Consider the following 18857-nt stretch of genomic DNA (forward strand, 5'->3'; position numbering starts at 1 on the left):
GTCGCAAAAGGTCATCATGGTGGTTCCTGTGGAAGAGCAGGGGGTCAGGGTTTTATGCAAACCTTTTCACAGTACCAAAACCAAATGGGGATGTCAGGCCCATTCTAGATCTCAAAGATCTAAACCGGATCCTGAAGATTGGCTCTTTTCGCATGGAATCAATCCAATCAGTAGTCTCCATCCTACAAGGGGTCAGAGCTTCTGGCATCAATCGACATCAAGGATACATACCTGCATGTCCCTATTTTCCCCACTCACCAGAAGTATCTGCGTTTCAAAGAGAAAGGACTTCATTTTAAGTTTGTGGCCTTGCCTTTCGGTCTAGCTACTGCACCTCGGGTGTTTACAAAACTTCTGGCCCTTCCCCTGGCCAGATTAAGGACTCAAGGTATAACAATAATATCATACCTGGACGACCTGCTCTTAATAGACCAGTCGGTAGTCCGCTTGGACCAAAGCGTGGTCACCACAGTCAACTACCTGTAATACCTAGGTTGGCTCCTCAACCTAGAGAAATCTTCTTTAAAGCCAATAAGAAGATTCGAGTACTTGGGTCTGGTCATACATACAGCCCAGAACAAGGTGTTTTTACCCCAGGCAAAGATCAGCGCCATAAAGGGGCTGGTCCAAGGGGTCAGGGCAAAGAAGGGTCCTTCCATTCGCCTTTGTATGAGGTTGTTGGGGTAGATGGTGGCTTCATTCGAAGCAGTTCCCTATGCTCAGTTTCATTCAAGACTGCTGCAAAATAGTATCCTATCAGCCTGGAACAAGAAGATTCAGGCACTAGATTTTTCAAATGAGTTTGTCGCCAGAGCCTCAGTTGGTGGAGGATATCCGAAAATCTGCAGAAGGGGAAATCCTTCTGACCAGTTACCTGGAAGGTGGTAACAACAGATGCCAGCCTTTCAGGTTGGGGAGCAGTCCTGGAAGAAGAGTCTGTCCAAGGGAAATGATCCAGAATCGGAAATTGCCCATCAACATTCTAAAGATTCGGCAGCACAACTAGCCCTAAGGGCCTGGACATTCAGGCTGCAGAATTCTCCTATCAGGATTCAAACCGACAATGCCACAGCAGTGGCTTATATCATTCACCAAGAGAGCACCAGAAGTCAGGCAGCCCAGGGAGAGGTAAACCATATCCTCACCTGGGCAGAAAAACATGTGCCGTGCATTTCGGCAATCTTCATTCCAGGGGTAGAGAACTGGCAGGCAGACTACTTAAGGTCGCCAGCAGTTGTTCCCGGGGGAATGGTCCCTTCATACCGACATCTTGCTGGCTATATGCCCAAGATGGGGGATCCTGGATGTAGATCTGTTAGCGCCCAGGTTCAACAACTTTGTGTCAAGAACAAGGGATCCACTAACATGCAGAACAGATGCGTTGGTGACCTTGTGGGATCAGTTCTCACCAATTTATGCATTCCCTCCTATTCTGCTGCTACCTAAACTTCTTTGCGGGGTCAAGCAGGAAAGGAAGTCGGTAGTTCTTGTGGCCCCAGTGTCTTGGTATGCAGAAATAGTAAAGATGGTGGTAGGGGCCCCATGGCCCCTACCACCACGTCCAGACCTGCTATCGCAGGGACCAGTTTTCTATCCTACTTTACAAATGCTAAATTTAACGGTTTGGCTATTGAAACCTACATTCTAAAGAATCGTGGGTTTTCAGGCTCAGTGATACCTACCTTGATTAATGCAAGGAAGCCAGCTTCCAGAGTCATTTATAGAGTCTGGAAGGCAAATGTTTCTTGGTGTGAATCCAGGGGTCGGCATCCTAGGAAGTATGTCAAAGGTAGAATTCTTGCCTTTCTGCAAATGGGGCTAGAAATGAAACTGACCTTGAGTACTATCAAGGGCCAGGTCTCGGCCTTATCAGTATTGTTTCAGCGTCCGCTTGCTTCGCATTCTTTGATCCGAAGCTTTATACAGGGGGTAACGCGGCTAAATCCACCGGTTAGGGCACCCCTGAACCCTTGGGACTTGAATTTAGTTCTGTCGGCATTACAGAAACAGCCTTTTGAGCCGATACGACATATTCCTTTGGTCCTTTTGACAAGGAAGCTAGTTTTCCTGATAGCCAATTCTTCTGCAAGAAGGGTATCAGAGTTGGCGGCTTTTTCTTGTAAAGAGCCATATTTATTCGTTCACAAGGATAGAGTAGTATTGCATCCTCGTCTTAGCTTTCTGCCAAAGGTGGTTTTAGGTTTTCACCTAAACCAGGATATTGTTTTACCCTCATTTTTTTCCAAAACCCTGTTCTAAGGAAGGAAAGTCACTACACTCTTTGGCTGTAGTGAGAGCAGTCAAGATCTATTTGAAGGCGATGGCTTAGATTCGAAAAACAGATGTTTTGTTCAGGTTGCCTGAAGGTCCTAGGAAAGGACAGGCAGCATTGAAATCCACTATTGCCAAATAGATTCGGCAGGTAATCATTCAAGCTTATGTCTTGAAGAAGGCTCCACCTTTTCAGGTCAAAGCGCACTCCACCAGGGCTGTTAGTGCTTCGTGGGCAGTGCATCACCAAGTCTCCATGGCTCAAATCTGCAAGGCCGCAACCTGGTCTTCAGTCCATACATTCACCAGATTCTATCAGGTGGATGTAAGAAGGCATGAGGATATCGCCTTTGGGCGCAGTGTGCTGCAGGCAGCAGTATAGGCCCTCGGGTCTGATTGCATGCTACTTTTGTGTGTCCCCTCCCCTGGGGTGGCATTGCTCTGGGACATCCCATACAGCTATTACTGTGGCTCTGTGTCCCGTGATGTACGATAGAGAAAATAGGATTTTTATAACAGCTTACCTGTAAAAATACTTTTCCTGGAGTACATCACGGGACACAGAGAACCCTCCCTCTTTCTGGTTACAAGTGTATTGCTTTGCTACAAAACTGAGGTACTCCCGGTAAGGGGAGGGGTTATATGGGGAATTAAACTTCCTGTTTAGGGTGTGCCAGTGTCCATCACTTGAAGGTGCCATATAACCCATACAGTTATTACTGTGGCTCTGTGTCTCGTGATGTACTCCAAGAAAAGGATTTTATAGGTAAGCTGTTATTAAAATCCTATTATAGGATTTTTTTTTTTTTTGATAATACAAGTGGACACTTTACTTTGGAGCATTTACATTTTAATATTTTTAGGATTTGCACACATGTGTTGTATATGTTTAGAATCGAGTATTTTGAGTTTTTATGAGCAGCTGCACCTACTTTCTTTTTTGATTATCAATTGATTTTTAAGGGTAAGCGCGAGATATTAATTTTTGAAAAAACAAATGACACAGGGAATAGAACTACACTAATACCTAGTTAAAACAATGGAAACATTTGAAAGAGTGCAAGGTCTTTAAACCTGTATAAATATTACTATATTAACTTTTTTACCCGTTAAAACCGATAACCATTATAATGTCCAAAACACTTCATCCGTATTTCTGTCACTGAAGGTTGTTAAATTGATGAGTCAGTGGTATTGAATACACCAGTGTAAGCATTCTAAATGAAAGACCTTTAGAGCACCATGGCCAAATAACTTCCTGTTGTGTCCTATTACTCTAAAAGCTTCCTTACAGTGAGATCATTTTTGCAGCGATGGAAACAGGAGACAGAAGTCCAATACTTGTGTTGACCCTAGAGTAAACTAGTCTATGTAGAATGACTGCATAAAGTAATTTTAAACAGTGCTGTGGAAGTATTTGGTCCCTTCCCGATCTAATTTCCTTATTGTAAGTTTTTGACATATAATTAAGGTCCTTAAAGCAGAACTTCTCCCTAAAAAGGGAAATTCCACTTTAACACCCCCCCCCCCCCCCACTTTTGGAGTTTTTGTTTTTATTTTTATTTTTTTAGCAGGAGGAACAGGTATTTATCTTTAGCAGGTACCTGCTTTCACTCCCGCTCTGACCACCTAGGAGATCTCATCCTCCATCCCATCTCATCCCTGCCCGCAACCTCCTAGGACACAAGAGATCCCAGCAGGCTGCGGGACCATTCATACAGTGCAGCGCGGCTCACGCATGCACAATGGGAAGCTGCAAGGAGTCTCAGCAGGCTCCCTTAAGTAAACATGTTGGAAACCCAAAGATCAGCGAAGAATCAGTTTGGGTGAGGGCAGTGCTGGATTCTTGGACAGGTATCTTTATTTTAACTTTTTTTTCCCCCAAGAATGAAGATCCTGTTTAAGCAAAACAAAATGATTCATTTTCCAAAAGGTATGTGTTAAGGTAAGCATACAGGTTATAATCAACTTTAAAGTGTAACTAAAAGGCAAAAAAAATGTCTCCCCCATTTTGGATAGAGTAAGGGAAGGTTATAACCCCATGTTTTTATTTGCCATATGTATCCCACTGAGGAGATTTCCCTGCACCTCCTGTCCCAGAGCCAAAACATAAGTGAGGAAATCCCTCCAAAAGTGAAGAAATCTTTGTGCGTCACCAAGGTCACTAGGACTAGTGTCCCCATTAGAAGATTTCCCCTCTATTAGTGTTCTGATGTCAAACCAAAATTTGATTTTTTTTTTTTTTAACTTTCTGTAACTAAACTGGACAAAATTACTGCCAATTACTTGTCAGTGGGGCCCTTAAAGGAAGGAATGTCTTCTCCAGGAATGGTCAGAGGTTTGTTAAGGAAAGGCACAGGTGTGTCAGCTATGGGAAAAGCAGACAATTTTTTTTAAATGCTCCACAATGGCCATAAAATATTTAGGGGCAAGAAACCGTTCGTCTGAATGTGCCCTAAATTTATAAATTAAATGATTTAGTGAATAACGAGGAAGCATCGTGACTGAACATTTAAGTCTATGAGAACTTGTCTAAGGAGCAAGACACTATGGTAGAGGAGTGCAGTGGGATTCTCCAATTTTAAAGAGGAAGACGCAGCCAAAATAAACTGTCTTTTTTGTGGTGAAATAACTGCTAAGAGCCCTTGCACACTGGGGCGGTTTGCAGGCGCTATTGCGCTAATAATAGCGCCTGCAAACCGCCCCGAAAGTGCCGCTGCTGTCATCCCAGTGTGAAAGCCCCGAGGGCTTGCACACTGGAGCGATGCGCTGGCAGGACGGTAAAAAAAGTCCTGCCAGCAGCATCTTCGGAGCGGTGAAGGAGCGGTGTGTATACCGCTCCTGCCCATTGAAATCAATGGGACGGCGCGGCTATACCGCCGGCAATGCGCCTCTGCAGAGGCGCTTTGCGGTGGTATTTAACCCTTTCTCGGCCACTAGCGGGGGGTAAAACCACCCCGCTAGCGGCCGCATACCGACAGTAAAACGCTGCTAATAATAGCGGCGTTTTACCGCCGACACCGCCCCCCGCCCCAGTGTGCAAGGGCTCTAACTGAAAAGTAACTTGTTTTACTCCTTTAATGAAGGGAGAGACTGCAACCAAACAAGTTTTCTGTAGGGCTTGACATAATTAGAAATATTAGGCATCTGTGTCAGATTCCACTAGGAAGGGTGTTGAATAAACACTGGTGGAATATCAAATACTTGCCAAGCTGATACTTCTGTGTCAAGCTGATCTCTGCACACAGGGCAGATTTGGTGCTAAATTGAGGATTTGCTCACTTCCACAGGAAAACTGCCTTTTATTTGGTGCTGGTCAGGTTGTGCTTGACTAAAAAGTGCAACCCAAATAGCCAGGGTTACTCATAAAATGAGCCCAGCAGGGTTCCAGGGGTCAAATCAGGAGCAACAGTGTTTGTTCCTGCAGGCAGCTCTGTAGAAAATATTTAAATGCGCAGATGCACTTCCCAAAAATATCAAGCATAATAAAAGAGCAAGTGCCAAAAACCTCTAAAAAGATAAACCACCAAAACATGAATTGGTGCAACAAATGCTAAAAATGCATAATTCATAGATCAATGCATAGTTGCAAATTGCTTGTGCATGTGTAACTCATGCCTTTATGAAAGCTTCAATAAAGTATGTACAGAAAATATTTCATACATCAAAAAACAGTAGTCAGTAAACGAGTACTATTTTTTGCTATATGACATTTTTTGCACATACTTTATTAAAGCTTTAATAAAGGCATGAGTTACATATACACAAGCAATTTGGAAATATGCATGGCTATATAATTTAAGAATTTTTAGCACCAATTCATGTTTGTTGATTTACCTCTTTGGAGATTTTTGGCACTTGCTCATTTATCCTTATGCTTGTGTTTGATACTTTTGGGAAGCACATCTGCGTATTTAAATAGTTATGTGCTAGTTTATATTCTAACTTTTAGTATGCTGCATCAGAGTTTACACTAAGAGCAAAACATTTTTTCGCTATATTAGAAACAACTGTAGTGCATCTGTTGCCAAGAGGCTCTATATAGTGCAAAGCAGGCTGTAGAAACACTGTTCCCTGAAAGTATAGTGAAAAAAAAAAATAAGCATTTGATCCCTTGCTTATTTTGTAGGTTTGCCCACTGACAAAGAAATGATCAGTCTATAAATGTTAATGGTAGGTTTATTTTAACAGAGACAGAACAAAAAATCCAGAAAAACGCATTTCAAAAAAGGTATTAAATTGATTTGCATTTTAATGAGGGAAATAAGTATTTGACCCCTTCGCAAAACATGACTTAGTACTTGGTGGCAAAAGGTCAGACATTTCTTGCAGGTGGCCACCAGGTTTCCATACATCTCAGGAGGGATTTTGTCCCACTCCTTTTCGAAGATCCTCTCCAAGTCTATGTAAGGGTGCAAAAAGGTAGGACAGACCATATTTGCCCCATAAAGAATGAGGAATGACATCTGGTTACAAAGGATGGAGAGATGGCGAAGGGATTGAATTTATTCTTCTCAGTCTTCACAAGGGAATCGGGGGGCTTCAGTAACCAAAACTGCAGTGTTTATCCTCATGACACATCACAGGAAGCATCACCATGGTTAAGAGAGGACAGAATTAAAATTAGACTTGGGAAACAACATTAATAAATCACAGGGGTGGGTAGTGGGGTCCCCCAGGGTTCTGTGCTGGGACCAATCCTATTTAATTTGTTCATAAACGACCTGGAGGATGGGGTTAACAGTTCAATCTCTGTATTTGCAGACGATACTAAGCTAAGCAGGGCAATAACTTCTCTGCAGGATGTGGAAACCTTGCAAAAAGATCTGAACAAATTAATGGAGTGGGCAACTACATGGCAAATGAGGGTCAATGTAGAAAAATGTAAAAATGCATTTGGGTGGCAAAAATATGAATGCAATCTATACACTGGAGGGAGAACCTCTAGGGGAATCTAGGATGGAAAAGGACCTGGGGGTCCTAGCAGATGATAGGCTCAGCAATGGCATGCAATGCCAAGCTGCTGCTAACAAAGCAAACAGAATATTGGCATGCATTAAAAAGGGGATCAACTCCAGAGATAAAACAATAATTCTCCCACTCTACAAGACTCTGATCCGGCCGCACCTAGAGTACTGCTGTCCAGTTCTGGGCTCCAGTCCTCAGGAAGGATGTACTGGAAATGGAGCGCGTACAAAGAAGGGCAACAGAGCTAATAAAGGGTCTGGAGGATATTAGTTATGAGGAAAGGTTGCGAGCACTGAACTTATTCTCTCTGGAGAAGAGACACTTGAGAGGGGATATGATTTCGATATACAAATACCATACTGGTGACCCCACAATAGGGATAAAACTTTTTCGCAGAAGGAAGTTTAACAAGACTCGTGGCCACTCATTAAAATTAGAAGAAAAGAGGCTTAACCTTTAACTACGTAGAGGGTTCTTTACAGTAAGAGCGGCAAGGATGTGGAATTCCCTTCCACAGGCAGTGGTCTCAGCAGGGGGGGGGGGGCATTAATAGATTAAAGAGACTATTAGATAAGCACCTGAACGACCGCAACATACAGGGATATACAATGTAATACTGACATATAATCACTCACATGGGTTGGACTTGGACTTTTTTAAATCTCACCTACTATGTAACTACGTAACTATTCAAAAATCAAACTACGCCTTGTACAGAAATTTTTCTTCCGATTTTCTCACAGTATATACCCAGCTTAAAGGAATAATCACAACCCAGTCATAAAAATCAAACAGATACAGACTGATATACAGCACCCAAACGCAGGAAAATGGAAGGAAAAATCCTAAGGCCCCTTTCACACGAGCGTTCCGTTTATAAAACATATTTTTTGTGTGTTTGTAAACGTAAAAACGGACTGTCCGTTTACATCCATTTTTTTAAACGGAAGAAAAACAGGGTTTCGGTCTGTTTCAAAAAACGGAGGTTGACGGAAGTGGATGTAAACTGATTAAATAGATGTTCATCCGTTTAGATCTGTTTTACAACAGAGATGCATTGGTCTCCGTTTTTCATCCGTCAACAGGTGGATGAAAAAAACGGAACGCCCATGTAAAGGAGGGCCTTAAAAAACACAAAGTCGACTAGCTACTTACAACAGTCTTTAGGCACATGTGGGTTGATTTACTAAAACTGGCGTGTGCAAAATCTGGTGCAGCTGTGCATGGTAGCCAATCATCTAACTTCAGCTTGTTCAATTAAGCTTTGACCAAAAAAAAAAAAAACACACCTGGAAGCTGATTGGTTTCTATGCAAAACAGCATCATATTGTGCACCCTCCAGGTTTAGTAAATCAAGCCATTGGTGAGGAGAAACTGCCATAGGTCTAGTACCAATACCCCAACAAGGAATCCCAAGATATACCGGACCGAACTGAAAAGCAACGTGCTGTGCAACAGAAACAGACAGGATATCACAGTTGACCTACAGTGAGGGGAAAAAGTATTTGATCCCCTGCTTATTTTGTATGTTTGCCCACTGACAAATAAAGTATGTCTATCATTTTAATGGTAAGTTTATTTTAACAGTGAAACAGAATAACAAAAATATCCAACAAAATAAAGTTATAAATTGATTTGCATTTTAATGCGTGAAATAAGTATTTGATCACCTATCAATCAGCAAGATTTCTTCTATAGGCTGAGATGAGGAGCACTCTTAGCCCATGTACACATTGGGCCCATTTGACATGCGATTTAACATGTCAAATCGCATTGCTGGCAATGACACCCTCCCAATCAGTGTGACGCCGACTTTGCAGCACCGCACAGATTCCCAAAAGAAGTTTCTGCACTACTTTTAGCAACTTCAAAGTCGATTTCGATAGACATCTGTGCATGAACCCGCATCGCCCCCTTAGTCGGACTAAAATGCTGATTTGAAATAGGTTTTCAATAGATTTCAAACTCGCCCTTAGTGTGAATGTAGGCTCAAAGGAAGTGCTCCTAATCTCAGCTTGTTACCTGTATAAAAAGACACCCATAGAAACACAATCAGATTCCAACCTCTCCACCATGGCCAAAAACCAAAAGAACTGTCCAAGGATGTCAGGGACAAGATTGTAGACCTACACAAGGCTGGAATGGGCTACAAGGCCATCGGCCAAGCAGTTTGGTGAGAGGGTGACAACAGTTGGTGCGATTATGCACAAATGGAAGAAATAACTGCCAATTTCCCTCGGTCTGGGGCTCCAGGCAAGATCTTACCAAGTGGAGTTTCAATGATGAGAACGGAGATGAATCAGCCCAGAACTACACGGGAGAATCTTGTCAATGATCTCAAGGCAGCTGGGACCATAGTGACCAAGAAAACAATTGGTAACTCTACGCCGTGAAGGACTGAAATCCTGCAGTGCACGCAAGGTCCCCCGGCTCAAGAAAGCACATGTACAGGCTGTCTGAAGTTTACTAATGAACATCTAAATGGTTCAGAGGAGACCAAAATCAAGCTCTTTGGCATCAACTCAACTCACCTTGTTTGGAGATGGAGAAATGCTGCCTATGTTCCCAAGAACACCATCCCCACTATCAAACATTATCCTATGGGGGTATTCTTTTGCTACGGGGGACAGGACAACTTTACCGCATCAAAGGGACTTTGGACAGGGTCATGTACCATCAAATCTTGGGTGAGAACTTCCTTCCTTCAGGGCATTAAAAATGGGTCATGGATAGATATTCCAGCATGACAATGACACAAAACACACAGCCAAGGCAACAAAGGAATGGCTCAAGAAGAACATTAAAAAAGGTACAGGAGTGGCCTAGCCAGTCTCCACACCTTAAAAAGGAGGTAAACCCCGATAGGTTTTACTTCCTCTTTTTACCCCCTGCAAAGTAAAAGCATAATGGGCTAGTATGCATCGCATACTAGCCCATTATGTTACACTTACCTGCAAACGAAGCCTGCGATGGCTGCATCCTGTGCCTGCATCCATCTTCACCCCTCATCCATCCAGGGAAATTGACTCCAGCACTAACTGGCCAGAGTCGCGTGACGTCACTCCCACGCATGTGCGCGGGAGCCGCTGGTCACGGCACGGGCCCTTTAGAAACGGCACGATCGTCGGCGCAAGCGTATATTTAACATAGCTCCTAAACCGTGCAGGTTTAGGAGATTTCCATTACCTACGGGTAAAGCCTCATTATAGGCTTATCTGTAGGTAAAATGGATGTAACTAGGTTTACAACTACTTTAATCCCATAGGAAATATGTGGAGGGAGCTGAAGGTTCGAGTTACCAAACATCAGCCTCAAAGCGTAACTCCACTTTTGTTACAAAAAAAACATTCCCTTCTGGGTGATCTATGTACATTGCAAGCATAACAAGCTTTGTTGCAGATTCCTACCTACCTACAAAACATGTGTGTTTGTCTTTGCCTCTGTTCCGCGTGTGGGTAATGGGAGTGGTTTCATATTTAACTGTCAGATGTGGAGCTGAAGAGCACTAATGAGGAAATCTGCTGGGCTTGCATCCCTTTAGACATGTTCCCAATGAAAGTATCTCTCAAAAAAATGAGATTTTTGTTGCAAGGGATGCCTGAAATCTGATTTGTATCTTAGGCAGACTTCTGGGAAAATTGCTGAGCCAAGCACACAAGCAGGAAATGTTTCTGGGGAGTGGTCAGTACACACTCTGTGTACAGAACAACTCAGGTAGTCATATTGGAATGTAATCTCAGAAAATTTCGACTACATATTGAAAAGCAAAGGTAATTTTTAATAACATTCAATTACAATATTATTAGTGTCGCAATTATATGAGCTATATTTTTTTCTGAAACGTCAGACCTCTGATTGCCAACAAGGGTTTTGCCACCAATTACCAAGTCATGTTTTGTGAAGGGGTCAAATACTTATTTCACGCATTAAAATGCAAATGAATTTAAAGCAGAGTGCCGGTTAAAAAAAAAAAAATGTAAAAAAAGGTCAGCAGCTATAAATACTGCAGCTGCTGACTTTTAATAATCGGACACTTACCTGTCCTAGGGTCCAGCGATGCGGGGGAATGAAGCCCCGCTCGTCTCCCCCTCCTCTCTGCGGCGCCTGTGGGCGGCCGGCTGTGGCTTCACAGCAGGACACACACTGTGCATGCGCGAGCCGCGCCGTGATTGGCCGGGCAATCATCTGGGACCTGTGACATGTCCCAGATGATTGCCGAGGGGGGGGGGGGGGGGGGGGTTTGATCTCCCTTCCAGTGCTGCGGTTGTTTGTTGTAATTTTTGTTATAAAATTTTGCAAACAGGTAATTTTTCTCCTTCATTGATATGCGCTGATGAGGCGGCACTGGTGGGCACATTTAAGGTGGCACCGATGGCCACTGATGGGTGGCACTGATGGGCACTACTGTTGGGCACTGATAGGTGGCACTGATGTGCAGCACTGTTGAGACAAGGATTGTGGGCCCTGATGGGTGGCACTGTGGGCACTGGTAGGCAGCACTGCTGCCTATTGCTATGTGGCACTGGCAGAGGGCACAGGTGGGCACTGATGATCTGGTGGCGCTTGCCGTGATGGAGACTGACTTCCCTCTCACGGCTGCTGGTGATCGTCTTTTATCCTCCTCATGCTGTCAGCGCGAGGTAAAAAAATAGCCGATTACCGACACTGTTGATGTCACAGCTGTCATTGGCTGATAGCTGATCATGTGGTAAGGGGTCGGGATCGACCCCTTACTCCGATCTGTGATTAGGCGAGTCTCAGACTCGCTGATCACAGAGCGCGCAGGCCGCTCGTGCACGGGACAACGTCAATGGACGTAGTCCCAGCAAAGCAGGTCCGCGCTTTAGCAGTCATTCGGCTATAGCGCGGATCTCTAGTGGTTAATTACTTTTTTGAAATACGTTTTTCTGAATTTTTTTGTTATTCTCTCACTGTTAAAATAAACCTACCATTAAAATTATAGACTGAGCATTTGTCAGTGGGCAAACGTACAAAATCAGCAATGAAATCGTTTTTTCCCCTCACTGTACGGGCGATCACATACAGACCTCCATTACACTTAAAATAGAATTCCAGGTTTCCTGCCACTTTAAATACATAGCTCGGGCCAGCTCGAACCAAACCATTTGCATGCCAGAACATACTGGCTGTTTAGGCTATAATATACACTGTAGTAGCTTGTGCTACGTACCGTAAGTGGAGCTGTATTTCAGCAGCAGTACCAGAGACTTCCTCTCTGCTGCCAAATAGTGTGTGTTGGTTGTACCTCTGCATCTCTGCAATTTAAGAGAAGCCCTCAATTTTTTTATTTTTTTTATGAATACAAGCTTTCTCTGACCGAGGTGGAGAGGTAGACGGATGACTTCACAATCTCCACCTCGGCAAATAATTGATAATAAAAAAAAAAAAAAAAATACAAGGCTTCTCCTAAACGGCGAAGATGTGGTACAATCGACTATATCCCACTGTAAAGAAGAAGTCTCTGATACTGCTGCCGAAACACAGAGCCACTTGCTGTACCATAGCACAAGCCACCTACAGTATATTACAGTTTAAGCTGCAGTAAGTCCTTCTTGGCATGCAAATCATTTGTTTGGTCCATGATGGGTCAATAATTAAAGTGCCAAAAACCAAGAAAGCTCCTATAATGATCTGGGAAAACCTGCGCTCTTTTGATACCTGGAGGATTTACAATATCCAGCCTGATTCTACCAACAGTTGTTTATACGGTAGTAGAAAAAGCTTCCAAGCCAAATGAAAAGGAAAACAAATTAAAAAAGGCATCGCCATTCATACGCTAAGGCCCTCTAGTTTATGTGCATTATGTACATCGTTTTTTGCCGGGCCAATTGGGCTTATTTAGATTTGTCTGACAAACCCTGCATATTGGCAATGACCAGCTTGCTTCTGGAAGTCATACTGCTTGGCATAAAGTTATTTTAAGATATATTTTAGTTTTTTCTTTGGGAGAAACACCTGAAGCTCTTTAAAGCCAAAGTAATGCCTCATATGAGGTTTGTGTAAGCACTGAATTTAGTGCAAAACAAGTCACCTTTTAAGGTTCCTGTCATACTTGTAATGTAATTTTAATGCTACAAGATACCTGAAGCTCCTTACTTGGTGTAGTATTTATTGTCATTCGCCTAATGACATTAGTCGTAAATAAGCAGCTGTCAGTTTTCGATGTGCCTAGTGCCCATTTTTCCTGTCGGTGTGAATAAAAGCACTAGGTTGTTTACAATAAAAGCTGTGTCCTTCAAAGAATGATGGAGAAAAGGGATATTCATTTACTCAAGTGTACTGGGTGAGAATAATTCTCACTGGATGAATTTAGAAAAACAGCAAATATACTTTTCTTTTTTTTAATTGTTATATGAAAATTTTACCATTTCACAAACCTTTTAGAAAGCTACTTACATTTGTGATAATTCGGTGCAGAGAATTCACCAGCACATAATGAAATGTTGATGGCGAGGACTGTGCCAAACAAATCTAAGAAAGGAAAACAAGGGAAAAAAACAAAAAGATTATATCTTTAGAAAATAAAATTCAAAGCACTTTTAAAAAGAAAAACAGTAAATCGATAATTCAAAAATGTACATGTATATTAGGAAATGACAAACTAACTTTAACTCTAAAAATTGCCCAATCTGTCACAAAAGCAATATCTCATCATTTGTTTTATGAATAATGAAACACGTTCATTAAGACTGAAGTCTTATTGGAATAACTAAATTGACTGTAGATATTCAAAATGGCAGAGGCAGTTAAAGATTTTAAGATTGTTTCATCTAATACGAGCATGAAACTTTTATAAAACATGCAATATACTGTGTGACGGAATGTCCCACGCTCCGCTTGAGTGCTTCCATCAGTATATCACTTCCTAAGCTCTGGAACATGAGACCAGTGGATCTGGCTAAGTTACCCCAAGAACCAGGCAACACCAGTTTGAGTACACCAAAAATAGAATTGTTTCAAGAATACAGTCTTATATACACTCGAGGAGGGGGATCCCCCTTCTGATCATATTACCCTAGCACAAACTGTAACCAGAAACATAAATTTACATGAGCTAATTAACTAATCATTTAACCAGCCTCAGTGACTCAGAGGTTTGACCATTCAGGTCAGCCTTGCCGTCTCCTAGCTCAGAAGACACAATTCACATTAGCATAAGTATAAACACAGGACACCTTCTCATAATAGCAGGAGCCCACCAGTAGCAGACTATCAGTCTACCCCATTTTACAGAGGCCAATGTGATCAGCCCTTTCAATTAACAAGTATAGTCCAGAATCAAATAAACCAGGAATAGTCTTTGTATATTTCCTGGGAGATATTGTGAATATTACTCTTCCATTTGCTTGGTCACTCTGTGCCCCTAATAGACACAGGGTAACTTAGACATAAGAGCGACATAAGGGCTGAAACAAAGGTTTCCCAGTTCTCTCCAAAAGCCCATCACAGGTGAGTCTGTCACATACTGTATATATTTAAAAAAAAAAATAGGTAGAATACACTATAGAAGTTCCAAAATCTGTAGAACTGTTCTTGGTGTGTTTATTTTGAGCATTGCTATCTCCAGCATTAATTCAGCATCAGGCACAGAGTATAAATGCTGCCTGTTTTGCTTGTTTTCTAGACACTAGTGTTTTCCCAAAACACAAACTAGCCAATTTGTTGCAAATTAAAAATAGGATTTTTTTACTTACCGTAAAATTCATTTCTCTGAGTTCATTGAAAGACACAATAACGATAGGGTTATATCACCTCCGCAGGAGTAGGACTAGGCAGAACAAAAAAAACAAAACACTTGGCCAGTCCCATGGGCCGTCCAAAGTCAGTATATAACCCCCTCCCTGCTCTAGGTATTCAGTTTAGTAGCAAGCAGTAATAGAAGTATCAAAAGAACTCCATAGAGGGGTGGGTGCTGTGTCTGTCAATGAACTCAGAGAAATGGATTTTACAGTAAGTAAAAAAATCCTATTTTCTCATTCGTTCATTGACACGCAGCGCCTTCTATCTTCATAATGATAGGTACGTCCCAAAGCAGTGCCAACATGAAGGGTGGGAAAACCAAAAATCCCAAGGCTAATACAAGAGCCAACCAGGTAACAAGAGCTTCACACAGAACCAGCTGGAATGCAACCTGAACGTAGCTATCCCTTCAAGAGGGAATAGACCCTATAAACAGAAGCCAGAAACAAAGTCACAAGGAGCCAACATGAGGACGAGGTCCCACGTCTTACAGGAAGCCTCCCATGGCTACGCTGGCCGTCAGAGTAGTTAACCTGTGAGACGCCTAGTGAACGCCGACATGTGGATCTGAACCCATGTCTATCAGGAAGTCTCCCATGGCTGTACTGGCCGTCAGAGTACTTAACCTGTGAGCTGTTGTGGCTTCACTTTAAATAAAAGGACATTTATACCTTCTACTGGACAAAAGAGCTTTACTGCTAGAAATCATTTGGATGTATTTCACCAAACCTTCCCCAATGAAAAGGGAAACTAGTCAGACACCCTTTTTTGCAAGATGCTTCGGTGACTAACCCTTTTAACCACAGGGTCCTAAGCATGTGTTTTAGCACAAGCGCAAGGTGAGACACCTGGTGGATAGGGTCTTTTATGGCATCTATGGCGAAACATAGCGCCATTGGTAGGAGGATATTAACAAAAACATTTCAACTCCTTATCTGTTGGATGCTTAAGCAATTATGCATCTTTATTGATGCTGGAAATCACAGCGTCTACTGCTGGTACTTTCCAACCTTTGTGAATTTTTCCTCCATGATAGAGAACTGAGAAACTCTTTGGAGGGAAAAAAAATGCTTATCCAGATGATCCCATTCAGCATAAATAAACGCTGTAAAAGGTTTTTTTTTTTTTTTTTTTTAAAAACCAAAGAAGGGACCTGGACTTTCAGCTTACTCTGTTAGGAGTAGTATAAAAAAGTGGAATGAACCATCTCTGTAAGAGTTTGTACCATCAATTCTGTCAGATTGTGAGGTTGCATAAGGTTAATCAACTGTTGTTTCCCCCACAGAGGAAAAATTGGCTTGTTTTTCCCTGTGATCACCTGAGGATAACACCTCACCCTGTGCCCACTGTTCCCTTGGAAAAAGGGGTTTGAGGTGGGAGAGGGGGATCTAGCATGCTTCCTATCCTCTTGGATGGAGAATGCGATTAAAGACGCTAATCTTCCTTCTAAGCCCAACAGGGCAGAGGAGAATGCATCTTCAGTCACATACACAGGGGCTGAAGTGTGAGAAGCAGTTGCACCGCCAATTGCTTCCAATGACTCACCCTGGCTTGCCATGTTAGGTATCTCCGGAGAGGATGACAGTGTGGAGGCATGACTGGAGTTCCCAGCGCCTGGGGGTGGAATCCTCGGTACCTTTGTGGTACACTGGAAATCAAAAGTACTAAGCACAACAGCAGAGGCACTTTAACAAATTATGGTATTTGCTGAACAATAGTTTTAGCAAAAGAAAACAATGTCACCATAAGGATCAGCCTTTGATGCTGAGTACCATATTATTTCCTATGCTGGAAATGCCTGTTTACACACCTTTACATGCCCAGCGCTCCTGTGTCTTAGTGTGACAGACTTCTGTCTTCAGCATATGAAGGTAAGGGGCTTCTCCCCTTACCTTACCCTCGCTGCAGGATACTGTCTGATTTAACAGGCAGATCCAACTTTCACCCATCAGGGCGGGCAGCGTAGTTAGACCTTCAAAGACTGGGGCCCTTTTAATAGGGGTTCCACTCCTTTGGACCTGTATAGCACCCCTCAGGAACAACTTTAGGTAATATGAAAAACCAAAGAGTCCTGGTTCCTAGGGTCCAGCTCTCAAAGAGAAGCTTACAGGCAAAACCTCGTTCTTCTAGTGGCGAGGATGGATCCGGTTGTGGAGGTTTTTTAAATACAGCATGGATCCCTCCTCAGAGCACATCTTCACTCGTGACCAACACTTTAGACACTGGCAAAAAAACTGAGGACTCCTGGAAGGAGGAGGGGTTATATAGGGGAGTCAACTTCCTGTATTGGTTATACCAGTGTCAACACCTGAAGGTAGGCCTATAACCCACCAAGTAATTACTTGAGGCTCTGTGTCCTATGATGTACGATAAAGAAAGCAGCGCTGCTAAAGTCAGGCACAGGTCTAGATCGATATTGGACTCAGGGAGACAAACATTTAGTGAAAGGTTTATTACCTTAATCACTTAACCTCCGGAAGGTTTTACCCCCCTCATCATGACCAGGACATTTTTCAGTACTGAGCTATTTTAACTGACAACTGCTCGGACATGCAGCAATGCACCCTGTACTGGGGACACTAGTATAGTTCTGATCATGATGACGCTACTGATCAGTACAGAGACTTTACTATTCATGTTGGTGATCAGCGGCTTATAGTGTGACTGACAGTGTGGTGGGCAATCTGGCATTAACAGTTACTATATAAACAGATACTGGCTGGGGCGTTCACTGACACTGACGTCACTAGTAACACCAATACAGTGATCAGTTATATTACTGTACTAAGGACACTGGCTGGATGACAGGAGTGGTTAGAAGGGCAGTCAAGGGGTTAACTGTTTGCCCGACAAGTGTATGCGTGCTGCTTTACCTACAGATCTGGCTGGGTCTCTCCTTGCTTGTAGTTTTAAATAGTAACTGATAACAAGGAGAAATCCAGCCAGAATGTGTGTGTTGTCTTTACAAACACACATCTGTTTGTTAAACCAAAAAAAATAATAATTGATCCTGTTTCTTTAAAGTATGTTGTACAGCACAGTGCTTGTGCTATGGAATTTGGCCCCTTGTATCACCTGAAATACCTGACTGATCCTGCCAGTTTCTGCCCTCCCCTTTGTACGCTGACCACAATAATCAGGGCTGACACCGTTGTCAGCGTACGTGCCTCCCTCAGGCACAGCCCTGCTCTGTGTCTCCCCTCTGTCCTCCCACTTCCCTCCCTGCTTGTCAGCAGCCTGATCCTAACCCCCTGCTCTAGATGTCATTTTTAAACACATGCGGTATAATAGGATTTTCATAACAGCTTACTTGTAAAATCCTTTGCTTGAAGTACATCACGGGACACAGAGCCATAGTGATAACTATATGGGTATATAGGCCACCTTCAGGTGATGGACACTGGCACGACCAAAACAGGAAGTTGCCTCCCTATATAACACCTCCCACACTGGGAGCGCCTCAGTTTTGCAGCCAATATACATATATCCCAAGAGGGGAGGTATCTGTGTGTCCATTGTGATGCATTTCAAAAAAAGGATATTACAGGTAAGCTGTAAAAAAAATAAATCCTATTTTCTTTATCGTACATCACGGGACACAGAGCCATAGTGATAACTATATGGGATGTCCCAAAGCAATGCCCACTGAGGGGAGGGAGACATAAGCAGGACGCCATCAGACTTGAGGACCTATATTGCAGCCTGCAGCACACTGCGCCCAAAGGCAGTATCCTCGCGTCTTTTCACATCCACCTGATAAAATCTAGTGAACGTATGGACTGAAGACTAGTGTTAATTTTGGCAGTAAATTTTGATTTAGTTTTAGTCTTAGGACTAAAATGGCATTTTAGTTTTAG

General features: G+C 42.8%; 1 protein-coding gene across 2 annotated transcripts in view; it reads right to left on the reverse strand.

Annotated features, from left to right (window-relative positions):
• Positions 1-18857, reverse strand: part of NF1 (neurofibromin 1) — a 496399-nt gene that overhangs the window by 362257 nt on the left and 115285 nt on the right. For both annotated transcript variants that reach the window (XM_073615002.1, XM_073615001.1), the window contains exon 11: positions 13657-13731. In XM_073615002.1, coding sequence (XP_073471103.1) covers positions 13657-13731 — 75 coding nt within the window. The remainder of the gene's footprint in view (positions 1-13656; positions 13732-18857) is intronic.

This window comes from Aquarana catesbeiana, linkage group LG02 (genome assembly GCF_042186555.1).
Source record: "Aquarana catesbeiana isolate 2022-GZ linkage group LG02, ASM4218655v1, whole genome shotgun sequence".
Taxonomy (NCBI): Eukaryota; Metazoa; Chordata; class Amphibia; order Anura; family Ranidae; genus Aquarana; species Aquarana catesbeiana.